At 37.0% G+C, this 16,723-nt stretch overlaps 1 protein-coding gene across 1 annotated transcript in view; it reads left to right on the top strand.

Annotated features, from left to right (window-relative positions):
- The window catches only part of SCEL (sciellin), an 83,276-nt gene that overhangs the window by 41,474 nt on the left and 25,079 nt on the right, over positions 1-16,723 (top strand). Inside the window, exons 13-23 of the mRNA XM_040991266.1 lie at positions 1,008-1,067; positions 1,343-1,402; positions 2,010-2,069; positions 3,337-3,396; positions 3,729-3,788; positions 4,976-5,035; positions 9,417-9,476; positions 10,879-10,938; positions 11,833-11,892; positions 13,781-13,831; positions 14,740-14,799. Of these exons, the coding sequence (XP_040847200.1) occupies positions 1,008-1,067; positions 1,343-1,402; positions 2,010-2,069; positions 3,337-3,396; positions 3,729-3,788; positions 4,976-5,035; positions 9,417-9,476; positions 10,879-10,938; positions 11,833-11,892; positions 13,781-13,831; positions 14,740-14,799 (651 nt within the window). The remainder of the gene's footprint in view (positions 1-1,007; positions 1,068-1,342; positions 1,403-2,009; positions 2,070-3,336; positions 3,397-3,728; positions 3,789-4,975; positions 5,036-9,416; positions 9,477-10,878; positions 10,939-11,832; positions 11,893-13,780; positions 13,832-14,739; positions 14,800-16,723) is intronic.

Here is a 16,723-nt window from a genome sequence, read left to right as displayed (position 1 = left end):
CAAAATAAAATAAATTGAACAGATAGTTTCCACACCCTGCTGTGGCAATAACAATCTGGGTTTAACTCTCAACATGTCACTTCAATTTGCTGCTCTTTAGTGATCTCATTTATTAGAGGAATAGAAGAGTTGTTGTTTTTGTCCTTTTGTTTTTGTCCTTTGATTTATTTGAAAGGCAGGGAGACAGAGCAAAATCTTTCATCACTGACTCACTTCCAAAATGCTTGCAATACCCAGGGTTGAACCAGGCCAAAGCCAGGAGCCAGGAGCTCAGTTTGGGTCTCCAGGGTGGCTGACAGGGACCCAAGTTCTTCATCCATCTCCTATTGTCTTCCAGCGTACACTTTAATGGGAAGCTGGATAGGAAGCACATCTTGGACTCAAACCAGATGTTCCTATGGTGGGATTCAGACGTCCTAAACTATAGCTTAATAGCTGTGCCAAATGACTGCCCACCACAGAGAGGGAGCTTTAAATCAAAAGTCAGAGATCGCAAGACCTACTGGAGTCAGGCAGGTGTCTCCACTGTAGGAGACAGGTTGGGGAAGAAACAGACCTGAGAGAATGAGTATCCATCCAAAGTGTCCAGGTGTTTCACTGCTCAAGCTGAGTGTTGCCCTATGGGAATTTGAGCCCAGTGTGTAAGTACATTTTCAGGAGACTCAGAAAATCAAGTTTTTCCTCGTCATTTCTATGAATACTGGTTCTCACAAAGAACGGTTGTGTACCATGAACCAAAGTAATACATCTATGGATCTAGTCTGGCTGGCAGATGTCAGTGGATGTTTTTAATTTTATTTTTTTTCTGAGGTCCATTTCAAGTTAGATTTTGAGATTTTGACCATATGAAAGTACCTGTTTGCAATACAGCAGTTTTAGGAGTTGAACTCATTTTTTCCCAACTAGCTCTTATTTCTGTTTCAGAAGTAAACTGATCTGTATAGAGTTTATAGAGTTAAACATTTCTTGTTGTGACTGATGATGTCTTTTAATCAATATATTTGAAGAAATCAAGGTCTCGATGGTCTGTTTAGAGCAAATCCAAAGGCGGAGCAAGCAGAGAAAAGGTAAGTGCCTCTCACTCACTCGCCTGCAAGTCTGACTTTCCAGGTTGCTTATATTGCTTTGGACGTTAGCTGGCACAGAAATAGATTAGCAGATGGGATAGTGCTCTCAGCATTGTACGTTTAGTGCAGGCATAATTGTCCAAAAGGATTTCTGCTCTTCCATGCCACAAGAACAAATGAGCAATTCATAGAAAAATGTTTATTGCATCTGACCTTTCAAGATAGCAAATAATTCATTTCAAAAGTTCAGTTTTTTTTTTAATCTGTGTTTACAGAGCCAAAAGCCTTGAAAGCCTCATCTTTACAAATACTCGGACCAACAAAGATGGCAAAGGGTAAGTCTTGGGAAGTCAGGCCAGCCAGTTTAACTGAATGCTAATCTGTCTATTATTTTCTGAGGGAGACCTTTTGCTCAGAACAAGTGTCAGGGAAGCTAGTGAAATAAGCCTGGGGCCAGTGTCAAGACGTTGACGGGGAGGAGTTTTTCTGGAGCTTGCTGCACCATCATCTACAATCTGGATGACACTGGACAAGTCATTTAACTTCTGCAGACGTGGGTTTCCTCATCCCATAAAGTGAATCTGTCACCTGTATGGTTTTCAGTCCCTTTTAGATCTAAAAGTGAAAGATATTCGCCTGGTTGCTAGAAGAAGTGGGTGATAGGCTGGTTTATTACCTGGGTATATTTACTGTAAGACATTCAGAGGTTTGATGCATAGCCGCTCATCACAGAATCTGTAGAATGTATTAAGGAACTTCAGAGTTGAGATCCTGGTTGGTCACATTATGTAGTCTGCCTATAGGCTTTGATTCATTGTGTTACAAAAATGGTTTAACTGATTTAATAACAGGATTGCTAGCATTTGAGAATTTAATTTACGATTCTAGACTGATATACTAGAAAATTGACCTGTAATTGATATCCTTTTTTCTTACTGAAAGAAACCAAAGCCTTGACAGTTTCATTAAAGAAAATCCCAGAAAAGTCAGCAATGAAAAGGGGTAAGAATTTATGAGCTCTCTATTGCTTACTTTATATTTTGTTACTCATTAGGTCTTGTTAAGTGTGAAAATAAAAAAGCCCTAGCTCCTTGTCCTCACACCCCTGCCCTTTTTATTATATTCAAAGAACTTGAAATTGCAACAGTTTTCTTACAGTGAAATCACAGACAGGTGAAAGTGGTGACGTGTAACACTTGAACAATAAGAATTTGAAGGGATTTGTTTTCATATTAGCTAATAACTTCAAATCTATGAACTGTGAAATTTTATTCCATGTAATTAACTTATATAAACTGTTGGAGATGTACTTGAGTTATTTCCGCTTTTCCAAGGTAAGATTCTTGAACATTTTATTAGAAATGATTTATCTGAATCTTCAAAGTATTTAGGTCCAATGTGTTCATCAGTTGGTTTCTGCTCCAATGTAAATGATTTTTCTGAATAAGTAAGATTATCTCAATATAGGTTAATTAAAATTGGCCTCCCATTAAATCACCCCCAGGGAAGCCAAAGTGGAGATCCAATGGGAAGTTCTATTTTCTTAGGGTAGTTACAAAATAGCTAAGTAATGTTTGCAATCTTAATTTCCAGATATTTCTTATACATTTTGCATGATGAGTGAGTGACTTGCATTGATATTTCTAAGGATATGTGATCATTTAACTAGTGATGGAATCTGACATTGTGTAAAATGTGCTGTTGTCACAAGCGATTCTGATTCTAACATAGAGCTGCTATCTGTCTTTTCTGTCCCCCACCCTAATATTATGAAAAAACCAAGGCCTTGGAAATGGTGGTAAAGTTAATCAAAGAACTAAAAAAATCAAGAAAGAATAAGACAAGTTTCCTACCTTGAACAGGATTCTTTCCTTCCTGTTAGCTTTGTGCACCTTATTAGAAAGTGGTGTGCTAAGGTTTCTTCTGATACAGATGAGCTCCTGGAAAAAGATGTGTCTGAGTTACATTGAAGTACATGTAGGGAAACCTGCTACAGCAATGCTCCTTCCACATCTTCTTAAACAATGAGTTAAAAAAATATATTGGGCAATAAAACGTCAAAATTGCTAAATGAGAGGTTTGTTGATTGAGATTATTTTTGCACAACTGTGTAAATTACTGAAGATAAACAAAAGAGAATCACATCCAAGGTTTTATTACTTAGTGGTTTGGTTCTGAAAGCAATTGATCTGAGGGCATCTTTTTATAGATTCTTGAGAAAGCTGTCCATTACCTAAGTAACATCAAGTTTTGATGTTTTCTTTCAAAGAAGTCAAGACCCTGAACCTACTGTCAAAGTGAAGGCTGGGATGGATAAAACCAACAAAGGGTGAGACTTTCTTGATGTAGCTGAATCTTGGTTAATTTTGTCCCAGGTTAATTGTGTGCTGTTTTCAGTAATACCGAGGATATCAAGAAATTCACATTGACATAGTATACAATGAATTTCTAGAGGCTAACTTAACATATTATTCTCAGATAATTTTTATAAAAGTCAATTCAATATCTGTAATACTGTCTTCCAAGCTTAAACCTATCAGCAAGAATATGCAATGTGTATATCTGTGAATACACTTGATCTTAGCCAAAAGGCTGAAAAGCACTATATCTGTAAATTCAATGGTATTATTTTGAAACTGATCTAACCTTTTATCTTTAAAGAGGTGAAGACCTTGAAAATGTTATCAAAGTGAATCCCAAAGGAAATGAAAGTACCACTGGGTAAGTCTGTATATGTAATTTCTGTAAGGTAAGACCAATCAGAAAATAAAATGATATGATCTAATTTCATAATCACATTTTATTATTATGGAATTGTATGTTTGATAGGGAATGGCATTCCATTCTCCTCTCTACCACCCCCCATATAAAATCATTTGGACTTTGGTTTATTCTGGAGAGGAGTTGCTGAATTTTTGAGTGTTTGCAGGAGAAAGCCTTGACATTTTCAAAATGATTTTCTAAAATGATTGGTATAGCCAAGAGTAAGCCTTAACTAAAACTCTTGTATGCCAGTTTCTGTGAGGTGGGTGGTCTCAGCAGGCAGCCCAGGAGAGACACAGGTGGCCTGACTTAACAACACTTTGCTGCCAACGTTGTGCCGTGTCTTGACATGACAGCAGTACATAATCAGGGTGCTTCTGCCTCCCCTACTCTCCCCACTGGGGTTCACAAATGGCCCTTTTGCATCACTGGATGCATTTTAATGGACTGGCATATTTCCCCTTGAGAAAAACTTTCCTACTATTTCAACTACTCCCGACATCCCTTCTTTGTTAGGGCATAATCTATTAGACACATTATATATTAAAATGTTTGAGATGAGAGAATTTTGTACATATGAGGACATATATAATTATTGTTCTTGTTGAAGTCTAAATATGTTGGTCTCAGAATTGAGAGCATAATATGTTTACCAGAGGTTAGAGAGAGTGAAATGGAGAAAAGAATGGGTAAAAATGATTTTAATAATATTAAATGGTTGTAAGTTATTATTTTTAACATTGTTCTCACTTAAAAACATATTGGCAATTGTATCTGATTTGTTGAATAGAAATTTGTATTCTCTCTGGATTTGGTACAAAACATTAACTTACTTGACCTCTGTGCTGCCTGTTTAGAGTGTTCCATTAAGCTGTATCTGAGTCTAAAGTTGATTTTGATAAATAACAGATAATAACAATCCTGTGAACAAAGCAAAAAAAAATTATGCTGGTAGCAAGTAAACAATCTTAAAATGGTCTTCAGTTCAAGATAAAAGAGTTTTTATTTGCTTTTAGCTTTAAAAATTCACCTCGACATGTAGAGAAAACGTATGTGTTTTCCACTTGTTATTTTCCAGCTATTATTCACTTGACCTATGTTTGGTTTTAATATCACTCATTAAGACTTTATTTCCTTATTTAAAGAAAACAGGACCTTGATGGGCTTATTAAAGGAAATCCTGAAACAAACACAAACATCAAGAGGTAAGGCATTTAGTTTCCTCCCTACTTTGGCATTTATGAGCACATCAAACTCTGAGTGCTGATATTCAGGAGAGCAAGTTCAAATTATAGCCAAAACTTAGTTGTTTGTTCTCTAAACACATCCTACTGAGCATGCCTCTACAACCTGTTGTGTTTCATTCTTGGTTGAAGTTTAGCAGCAGTTGATCATGGGAAAGCAAATGGAAATTTTTATCTGCTCAGGTGAGCTAGACAATTTACTGCTTTGCATATATTTGGAGAATATTCATGTAAGAACATATGTATGTATGTATGTGTATATGCTGTGTGTAAGTATGATTTATATGTGTTTGTATAAGTAAAGTGTGTACATGGTGTGTATATGAGTAGTGTGCATATAGGTGAATATGAGGGTGCAAGTGTTTGTATATCCATATGCAGTAGAGTGCATGGATGTGTCAACTCATATTTATGTGTGTATATGCACATGTACTATAGTGTGACAAGTATTTAAAATGAAGAGCTTATCAAAGTGTGCCTCTTTAAAAGAGTTCTCTTTTCCATGTATTGTGAGAATTTATGCCCTTTTTGTTTTTAAAAAGCAGATGGTACACTTTTTGAAACTGAAAACAGTATACCAAATAATTCCATGTGGTTTCCCTTGAATTCCTTCTCATTCAGTTAACTCAATACTTAGTATTATTTGTGGATTCTGACACATGTCACCGAGGATACCTGTGGGCTTTGCTGGCAGAGCCACAGCTCAGCTGGCTAAAAGCAGGTGTGTGTTGTAATCTTTCCCGCTCTTGACTGAGTGGCACAGTTAGAGGAACAGCTACTCAGTGAATTAGATTTCGCCAGTAAAAGACTCAGAGATCTTTTAACCTGCTTGGCTAGCTGGTTTGTTCAGATATAAAAACTGAGGTATTGAACAGAGAGCCTGAAATACCTGGTTTAAATGCTCACTCCGTTTGTTCAAATGTGCCTTGATTTATTTGTCTACAAAAGAGTGACCATAATACCCTATGCCTGGCATAGGGTAAGTGTAACTGTCAGAATAATAAGAATTCATATTAATTATACTTTCTTAATGATTTAGTATTCAAATATTCAGTTTATTGTAACTTTTGAGAAAGGTTTATATTTTCTTTCAAATTTTTACTAAAGAGAGCATTTCCGATTGTGATTGACCCTTCACGTTTTGATGTATGTACGTGTGTATATGTACGTATGCATGTGTGTATGTGTGTGCATTTATAAGGATATTTCAGAAAGTTAGTGGAAAATGGAGTTAAGAGGCAAGTTTATTTTGGGCAGAGTTTTAACTGTACATATGTAGAGGTTTCAAAAATTCATTAAAAATGTATGTCATAAAAATTACTCATGAATTTCAAAAGTTTTTGCACCAAAGCAAGTTGATCTTTTTTTCCCCATTTTTCCTTGAAATGTTTGAGGCATCTTTATCTGTTTAAGCATGCAAGCAAATGTTTGCATTCATTTGTGCATTCATGGGTATGCATGTTTGTGTGCAGGGAAGTAGATGTATGTTTATGTAGGCATGTGTGTAAGTTGTACATGTACTTAATTGCATATACAATGCTTCTGTGTGCACATATGTGAGTATGTGTGTGCATGTATATGTGGGTGTGTGTGCACTTCAATTTGTGAAAGCATAAAGTGCTATGTGTTTGTGTGCATACATTTATATATTTATTGCTGACATTCCTTTAAAGGCAGTAGCTATCATTTCCTTTTTCTCAAACACGTAACAAGGTGCTGTAGATATTTTTAAAATAAAAATCAGATAATTATCCTCTCTCTCTATTAAACAGGCTTCAGTATTCTCCCATCTCAGGGAGGATAAAACTAGCAGTTAATGATGCCCTTTGCACTCTCATTAAAACCCAGCCGGAAGCACCATTTCTCCTCCAGGCCCACTCCTATAGGAAGGCTCCTGCATCAGCTTTTCCTAGGATACTGTATCCCTAGGATTGCCCTCTCCAAAAAATCTTTTCTGATCAGTAAACATAAATTAAGTCACCATCCCCTCCCCCTAACACTTATCCCTTACTGCAGGCAACAGACACTCTTGAAATTTTCTTCACAGCATATATTTTTATCTGAAATTGGATGTTAAATTTTACAAGAGTTGTTCAAAAACTTTGCAGACAGATGGAATTAAAAATAAGCTTTATTTTCATGCAAAAAAATTGGAGTTGTACAAATAATATATGCAGATCTTGAAAAAAGTTCATGGAAAATGCATAGAATGAAACAGCAATGCATAAATTTCAAAATTTCTTTGCATCAAAATAGCCACATATTTTAATCACATTTGTCTACAGTCCTTTTTTTTTCTTTTAGTTTGAGAAACAGACAGGGCAAGGGTGGGAGAATAGTCAGTTGTTTCACTCCTTACGTACCTGTGCTAGATTCAGTGCAGGTGCTCTGAAGCGGAGTGTAAGTATCCCAAACAGCATCTCCCTCCCGAGGCCACATACCCACCGCTTTTCACACTTTGATATATTTGTGTATTGCCTGCCTCTCCACTAGTTACAGTGGCAGCCACCTGTAAGCTAATCCTGTATCTCTATTGGCTTCTATTCCCATCGTTGGCGAGGGCCTGGTTGGTGGTGTGCTTTCCAAAGTGTTGGTGGACTCTACAGTGCAATACTACTGACATTGTACATACAGAGTATGAGGCATTGCTTCCCACAGGCATTGTTGTGATGCAATATCATATTTAATAGATTACTACATTATTCAGTCACCTTTCTTTTTGACTTTATGAACTGTGAAATTTAAGTTAACTATACTATTAGCTGCTTAATTTTTTTAAAAAAATTATTTAATGTTTTTATTGGAAAGGCAGATATACAGAGAGAAGAAGAGACAGAGAGGAAGACCTTTTGTCCAACGGTTCACTCCCCAAGTGGTCGCAGTGGCTGGAATGGAGCCAATCCGAAGCCAGGAACCAGGAGCTTCTTCCTGGTCTCCCACGCGGGTACAGGGTCCCAAAGCTTTGGGTCATGTTTGACTGCTTTCCCAGGCCACTGTCAGGGAGCTGCATGGGAAGTGGGGCCTCCAGGATTAGAACCAGTGCCCGTATGGGATCCCAGTGCATTCAACGCGAGGATTTTAACTGCTAGACTATTGTGTTTTAAGGTACCAAAATCTTGACAATTAAATGAACTTCACAGTCAATACAAAGGGAAGAATAACAATGTTTACTGCTTTGCTGTTTTTCTGAATGCCTGTATCTGTAAATAAAAAGCTGATTTTTGTTTGTTTGTTTCTGTTACTGGAGTTAAAAATCTTACCTACTTCATTTCCTGCCGAATCAACCAGGGAGTGATCTAGAGTACAGTGGTGGCTTCTGTGGGGTTCATTGATTTGTTATTTGCATTAGAAGTTTCAGTTATTTTTAATTGTTGGTTTTAGTCTGCATATCACAATCTTAGACAATTGGATACAAGTTTAAAAAAACCTAAATCACATCTGGTTGCTTCCAAATATTTGTATCTTTGATGTTGTAAAGATGAAACCGCAGAGCCTTTTTGATATGATGTGAGTAGGATCACAGTGTGGACAGACGGTGACTAAGTACCTTCCCATGCAAAGTCTTTTCTCCAAATGGTATCCTCTGTAGACCAGAGGAGCATGTGCAGGTGCCACGTATGTGGAAAACATGGAGATGCAACAAGAAAGCAAAATTCCCTAGTGATCAGAAGCAGACATATACTAGAGGGTAACCATGAGGCTCTAGAGTTGAAGTGACTTTGTGGATGTTTATGTCATAGGCAACTTATCATGTATTTCAGAACCTATAAATTTTAATCATTCTGTTATTTATTACCAAGACACTACCTAAAATTTGACATTTAGCACACATTTGTAAGTATAAAAAGCAGATACCAAATTGCATGTTGCAGAGTTTAACAAATTATGTAGTTACCTCAATACACTTTTGTGATAGAAAACTTGTTAGAATATGTCAACTTTGCAAAATATGTATTTCCAAAATTGATGTTAAACTTCCACAGCATATAGTAAATGAAGAAGTTATACCTTCTGAAATATTTCACAAAAACACACAGACTATTACAAAGATGTTTTGTGTAACTGTTAAAAATTAAGAGCATAGAGTTAAATTCATAAAACTATACAAATTCTTAGTGTAATATTTGTGAGGATCAAATGGTTCCAAAATTAAAAGATTGCTTTGCAAAATCTCAGTGAGTTTTAGAGATACCTAAATCCCTACCGACTTCTGCAGAATCACGTTTAACATTCTTCAGCACTTCAGTATAATCCCAGCGAGGGTTTATATTACTTCTCAGATACTTTCATCCATTTGTTATCAACGTTCCTTTAACTTCAGCATTTCTTCAATGTTTTAAAGGGGCAAGAGCCTTGACAATCTCATCAAAGTGAGCTCTGAAGTAAGCAGAAGTAGCCAAGGGTAAGAACTGTGTCCTGTCTCTTCCTTCCCTTTCCCCATCAATTTGTGGCACTCATAAAAGATGTGTTGAAAAACCTTTGGATTGGGATCAGAAAGTCTGAAATTCATTACTCTTCGGCTGGGTGTCTTTGAACAAATTCCTTGAACACTGAATTGAAGTTTTCTTAGTTATACAATGAGAATCATAATGTTTGTTCTATCTTTGTCTCTGAAAGTTATCTAGTAAATCGATGGCTATAAAAACCCTTTTAAAATAAAAGGTACTAAAAATGGAAACTTTCATATAGTTAAAAGTTACATTGAAGATGTGGTGGTTAAGGAGACTTAGTGAGAGTTTTTGGCAAATCATTCCAATGTTTCTTAACTGATTAATTTTTAGAAATAACCTTGCCCTAATGTTGTGGTTTTATTTTGAATGTTGAACACTATACCAATAAATCATGATTTTTAGGAAAGTAGAATTTATTCTTTTAAATCAAGTATATAGAAGAAGGCATTTGCTCTAGCGATTAAGATATTTGCTAGGACACCTGCGTCCCACAGTGGTTTACCTGGGTTCAATTTCCTATTCTTGCTTCTGATTCCAAGGTTGTGCCAGTACAGACCCTGGGTGCACTGGTGATATCACAAATAGTTGGGTTTCATGCCAACCAGTTTGGACACTAGATTGAGTTTCCACCTCCCAGCTTTACCTTGGCCCAGGTCTGTCCATTGTAGGTCTTTAAAGAATGAAACAGCCTGGTGCAGTAGCCAAATAGCTAAATCCTCACTTTGAAACTGCTGGAATCCCCTGTGGACACTGGTTTGTATCCTGGCTGCTCCACTTCCCATCCAATTCCCTGCTTGTAGCCTGGGAAAGCAGAAGAGGATGGCCCAGAGCCTTGGGACCCTGCACCTGGAAGAAGCTCCTGGCCTCTGGCTTCAGCTCAGCTTAGCTCTGGTCATTGCAGCTAATTAAGGAGTGAACCAGCAGATCAGCTGATGTGTACTGATTTCTTTCAGTAAGTAATAAAGTTTATCTTGAGTATATATATTCTTTAGGTGGGCATTTTGAGTAATCTAAGTGGCATTTTGACTACTGTATGAGATACCCACCTAAAGGTTTCATGCTGACACACACCAGGGAGGCAGCACTTGGTAGCTACGTACCTATGCCTCAGCTACCCTATGGACACCCAGATTGTTTCAGGTTTCTGGCTTCAGCCTGGCATACTTCAGCATTTTTTTAGGCTTTTGGTGATTGAGCCAGTGTTTAGAAGTTGTTTAGTATTCTCTGCCTTTCCAAAAACAATAACAACAACAACAACAACAACAGCAACTAAAACCCACAAGAAAACCCAAATAATAGCTAATTGGTCTCATTTAATTTTTATTTATCATGTTTTATTTGTTTTGGTTACAGTTCTGAAAATCTTAATGCCCTCATTAAAGTGAATCCAGGAACAGGAAATAGTATGCAATGGTAAGATTTAACGGTTTCTTCTTTTTTTGATGCTAAGCAATGTCTAGACATATAATTAAGATAATTTGTTTCAACTTATTCATGCTAAATCCAATGATAATTTAAGAAAAGCAACATAACCCTGACTATCTCATAGTTGAAAATAAAGGTAAAGATTTGGGTCAATTTCTTATATAATAGAGGTACCATGGTTAATTAGGATCATAGTCTGGCCTCCTCCCTCCCTAGGATGGACAGAAAACTATAATTTTCTGATTTGTTTAGAGCATAAAGAGAACTAGACTGGTGTCCATACATGTGAGAGTAGGCTTAGCTCTGCACCCCTACTCTCTGCGCCCCTTTTCTATGTGGCCTGGACTTGTCTCTCTTCTCCTTTTTGAGCAACTGTTTTTTCATCATCATAGTGAAAAGATTGGACTGGATGCTCTCCTAGGATTACAGAGCTAATTCATTCCGAAGCATCAGTGAGATAAGATGACCTAGATTTCACACTGTTAACCAGGTGGGAAAATTGTTTACCCTTCCTGGATCTCAATGCTTCCCTCTATGAAACGAAATTATAATATACATGCTCCCTTTCCCATGGGATTGGTGGAGGATTAATTTAGATACTGACAGAGATCAGATGGAACAGTACCTGGCACATCAAAATTTTCTAAAACCATTCCCTACTATTGAGTGCTTCTATTCATTTTTTGTTAGGTTCTAATATACATATTCACATCACTATTTGCATTTGAATATGTTCATATTCAACACTGAACAAACTCAGTCTTTGAAATGATCTATATTTTAATAATACCTTAGGATAAAAATGTTTCTCAGTTTCAACAACATTTGCAGTTGTTGAGATAAATCTGCTACTGATTTGGTTATTTCCTCTGTGTTTTTAAGGGGTCAAAGTCTTGACAACCTCATCAAAGTGGTTCCTGAAGCAAATAAAAATAATCAAGGGTAAGTACTTTGGAACTCTTTTACCTTTATTTTTTTCCCTCCAATTCAGCTTAAAAATTCAGCAAGGTGGATGTCAGGAGAGATAAAGTACACTGCCTTACCACAGAGATACCTGCGAATGGAATCCTAAATCATAAGATCCTGGGACACCCACCTAAGCACTGGTGTTTTATCTAGGGTTTGTTGGTTGTGGGTTTGTGGGAAAGAAAATTCCTTGAAATACAAGAAGGGCTCTTGCCCAGTGTGGGATCTGTGTGCCATAACTGGAATTTCCTTCAAATGAGTGGGGATTCCATGGCACAAAGCATCCTGCCACAAGAAGTTCTCAGAGATAATCCCCCAGAAGAAATGTCTTCATATGATAAGTTATCCTATCTTCCCCCTCCAATATTTGTATCCTCTCCTCCTATTACCTTCTACCTAGATGACACTAAAGTTGGAAATTATTATTAAAAAATTGTACTGAGTTTGAGGCTAGCTTTGTGATGTAATGCATAAAGCCATTGCCTGCAACACTGGCATCCCATATGGGTGCTGATCCAGCTCCCTGCTAAAGATCTGGGGAAAGCATCAGAGTATGGCCAATGTTCTTGGGCCCCTAATGCACTTGTGGGTGACTCAGACAAAGCTCCTCTCTCCTGGCATCCACCTTGCTCAGTCCTGGCTGTTATAACCATTCGGGGAATGAATCAGTGGATTAAAGACTATTTTTTCTGTGTCACTCCATTTTTTTTTCTAATTCTGATTTTCAATAAATAAATATATAAATTGTACTCAATTCACTGAAATAATAAAGACAGCAGACTGTATTTATTATTTGTTTTTTTTTAAACTTATTTAATTTTTTGGAGTGGCAAATTTACAGGGAGAAGGAGAGACAGGGAGAAAAATCTTCCACCCATTGGTTCACTCCCCAAATGACCACAATGACCAGACTTGAGCTAATCTGAACCAAGGAGCCAAAAGCATATTTTGGGTCTAAAACATGGGCACAGGGTCACTAGGCTTTGGCCCATCCTCTACTGCTTTCCTCAGCCATAAGTAGGGAGCTGAATGGTAGTGAGATGCTGGTGCTTGTAGGTGGAGGATTAAACTGTTGAGCCAACATGCTGGCCCCAGAATACATTTATCTTGTATAAAGAGAGACTTTTTTCTAAGGCATATTATATTATACAGAGACAGGGCAAAACCATGAAACTACTAGCATTTATTTTTATGTAAGTTTTATATATCTTTACATATGTATATTTTTGAAGGAGTAATTTTTTTTATTTGAAGAGTGGAGAGAAAGAGAGACACATGTCACTTCTTTTGTCAGTTTCCTGTCTTTGCATATGGGAATAAACTGTTTTATAAGATGTGTCTAACAGACAGAGCTGATTCACACTAAAATTAAAGGCCTACACTTATTCATAAAGGGCTAGATAATTCATAATTTTTTGCTGTTTTGATTCATAAATTCTTCCTGCAGTGTGAAACCAATACTTGTGAACAGTTGGTATGGGTGTTTGTTAGTAAAACTTTATTCGCAAAGCCAGGTTACAGGCTGGATTTAGTTTAAGGGCCGTAATTTACTGACATAGACGAGAGAGTGTTTGGCTAGCCTGCTCCTCCACCTCTTATTGCATATATTTCTTCATTCATGGTGTTATAGCTTTAATCATTATTTTACCTTTATGGTTAAGGCTAAACAAATATAAAGACGTACAAGAAATCAATTGATATCAGTCAATATTTTTATATAGTGCTAAAAAGGGAAGTCAAGTACTCATGAAATTTTGCACTAGCAACAATTTTTGATTCAAAATTAAGGGTGAAAACTGTATAAATTATTGATTTTAATTGATCTTGTTAGTTATTAAAAGCTACAACACTTTTTTTTTTAAAGAAACCAAGGTGTGGAGAGTCTTACCAAAGTGAATCTTTCACCCAAGAAAAGGTAAATTTAAGTCTCCTAAGCAAGCTTCTATTTTTGGCAAAAAAAACAAGTTTATTTGGTTAAGGAAGGAATAGGAACAAAGTGAGTCTATTTGTTTATATGTAGTAATGCTGAATAGATTTGCCATTTGTTATTGTTTCTATTTATTTCATTGTAATAAGGTTTAAATTAGTTAATATTGAAGCTAATTATGTATAATTACCACTTGAGAAATTCCTTTGGATATAATAACAACTAGATTGCAACTAAATTTGCAGTTAATAAATTATGAGCTCATCAAACTGAACAAACCAAAGAATATTGATTTTCTAGCCTCTCATAAACCCAAGAAGCAATATTTAAGTGACCCCTGAGACAACTGACAAAGTAGTGTTTTTATATTTTAATTAGACTATGTTTGCATGACAATGAATTTACTTCTTTGAGAAATTAAAACTTATTGTACACTAGAACAAAAGTTAGTGAAAGCATGGCAGAGAAACTCCAGACTAGCACTCATAGGATTATGGTGAGGATAATCACAGGGAAAGCAGTGCAGAGATGGAAGGAATCCCTGGGAAGAGTAGAGAGGAAGGGTGTCAGCGGGGAAGAGAGCAGGATGTGGGGCATCTTGCTGCGGTTACAGTTTTAATTCACTCACTTGTGAGGTATCTGGGTCCAGGTGTCTTAGCGCCTCTAAAGCTGCTTCCTTTAAAGAGAAAGGGGACCCTGGTAGCAGCTGCTTCGCCAAGTTGTTTTGAGTATTGGAAATATGGTAACTAATGTATCTATAAAATAGGAGTATTAAGCTTCTAGCTTTTTATGCTAGGACTCTGTTGGATGATTTATAAATTTGAAAAACAATGCCAATCACGTTATTTATTGACTTATAATTCTATTTGACCTTTCGATTTATTTTGTTTTATCAGTGAACAAAGCCTTGATGAACTCATTAATGTAAGCCCCAAAGATGTCAAAAACACTGCTGGGTAAGGCAAGAATTATTCATTTGTTTGTTTTCCTTTAACTAAATATAATGTGAATATAAACAACATAATCACTCTATGAGCAGGTTTACTGTTGGCTATGAAAGAATTGTTCCAATTAAAAAAAAAAATCTAAAAGAGAGACAGAGAAAGACACAGAGAAAGAGACAGGCAGAAAGACTCTTACCAGCAAATGCCTGGAACCGTTAGGGCTGAGCCAAGTGGAAGCCAGGAGCCCAGATCGGAACCTGGGCCTCCTATGTGGGGGACAGGTACTCAATATTTGAGCTGTCAGCACTGACTCCCAGGGTGTACTTTAGTAGAAAGCTGAAATGAGGAAAACAGCCCTAGGAGGTGAGTGGAGGTCCAGAGAGCACATGGGCATCGTCCAGTGCTGTGCCGAACGCCCACCCTGTCAGTGTTTATATGTCCATATAAGCCTTGTATCCATCTCTTAACATCACGAAGAAGAGGTATGATGGTGGCTACATTTCTGTCAGCCTCAAATAAGGCAGCTGAAAGGAGATTGGAGAAGCGATGTGTAGGAACATAACTAGTTCACAACTGTTTAGATTCTGATGTGTGTGTGAGTGTGTGTGGTATTTGTGTTAGTTCTTTTGTCTCTGGAATGAATTAAAATTTATTAGTGATAATTAAAGTTAAGGAAAAGGCCCATACATTTCATTAGACTCATCATTAGCCACATCATTCACCTTCTTTTGGGAGAGCATTCTCGACCATCAATGGAAATTTTTTGAGGTTTATTGTTCTGCAGATGGTTTGCTTATGGACTTGAAACTTGATAATTCTCTAAGTATGTGTAAGACAATGAGATTTACAAAAATGTCTCTAATTGTGTGAAGAGTTTTGGATCATCACACAGTGCTGTTATATATGCTATGTATGTGTTTGTCTTAAGACTCCTCTTGATAAATGTGTTGAGTCATAAAAAGCATTAAATTCTAGAGATACAAAGAGATAATGTTAACCTAGTTAATTGGGGCAATCTTGAAAACAAGTTAAGCCTCTTCATTTTGTCAGCGAGATGAGTAAGACTCAGAACAGTTAAGGGATTTGACCGGGGACACAGAGAAAAGGCAAGTGGTTCTGCAGTCCCTTTGGCGGTGGGTAATTGCTGGCATCTCCTGGGTTCCCAGCTTACAACTAGGTATCATTAGTTGCACATCAGAATAATTATAGGCCACAGACACCAAGAAGAGAATTCAGTAGTCATACTCAATCTTATTAGCGGGAAGCAATTAACATATATTAAAGCTAATTATGTTCTGGGGCATAGAGATGTTATTCTGAGACAATAGTAGTTTGTCAGATTAAAATATTACATTTTTAGTCACTCACATACTGCTTGCTGAATATAGAATCTATTGTCAGTGAAAAGCATTTGAGGAGAAAAAAAGACATTTGAATGTTTATATTGTAATATTCATATTCTTAGAAACACAATTTAGAGATTATCCAGTCCAGGCTCTTCCTTTACAGATGTAAATACTGAGGCCAGGGGCACACGTCCCCCCTCCTCTGTGAGGTTTCCTGACAGCTAGAGTCACACCACAGAGCATAGACCTGGGTCTTCAGATCAATGAACGGAAACAGTGGAGGCAATCAGGACAGGAGTGCACTGCTGTGACACTGTCAGGAGGCATCCTTTACTGCTCTCCAAGAATCAATTGAGGTATTCTTTATAGATTATAATGCACAAGTGTGCAAATAAATGCTCTAAACTTACTCAAATATTCTAATGCCTCCTTTACTCTTTTTAAAGATTTTTTTATTATTATTATTTTTTTTACTGGAAAGGCGGATATACAGAGAGGAGAGACAGAGAAGAAGATCTTCCGTCCGATGATTCACTCCCCAAGTGAGCGCAACGGGCCGATACTATGCCGATCCGAAGCCAGGAGCCTCT

This window comes from Ochotona curzoniae, unplaced genomic scaffold (assembly GCF_017591425.1).
Source record: "Ochotona curzoniae isolate NIBS_2020 unplaced genomic scaffold, NIBS_Ocur_1.0 contig_64, whole genome shotgun sequence".
In the NCBI taxonomy this organism is placed as follows: domain Eukaryota; kingdom Metazoa; phylum Chordata; class Mammalia; order Lagomorpha; family Ochotonidae; genus Ochotona; species Ochotona curzoniae.
Note: the sequence above shows the minus strand (reverse complement) of the source record. Positions and strands in the feature narration are given on the sequence as shown.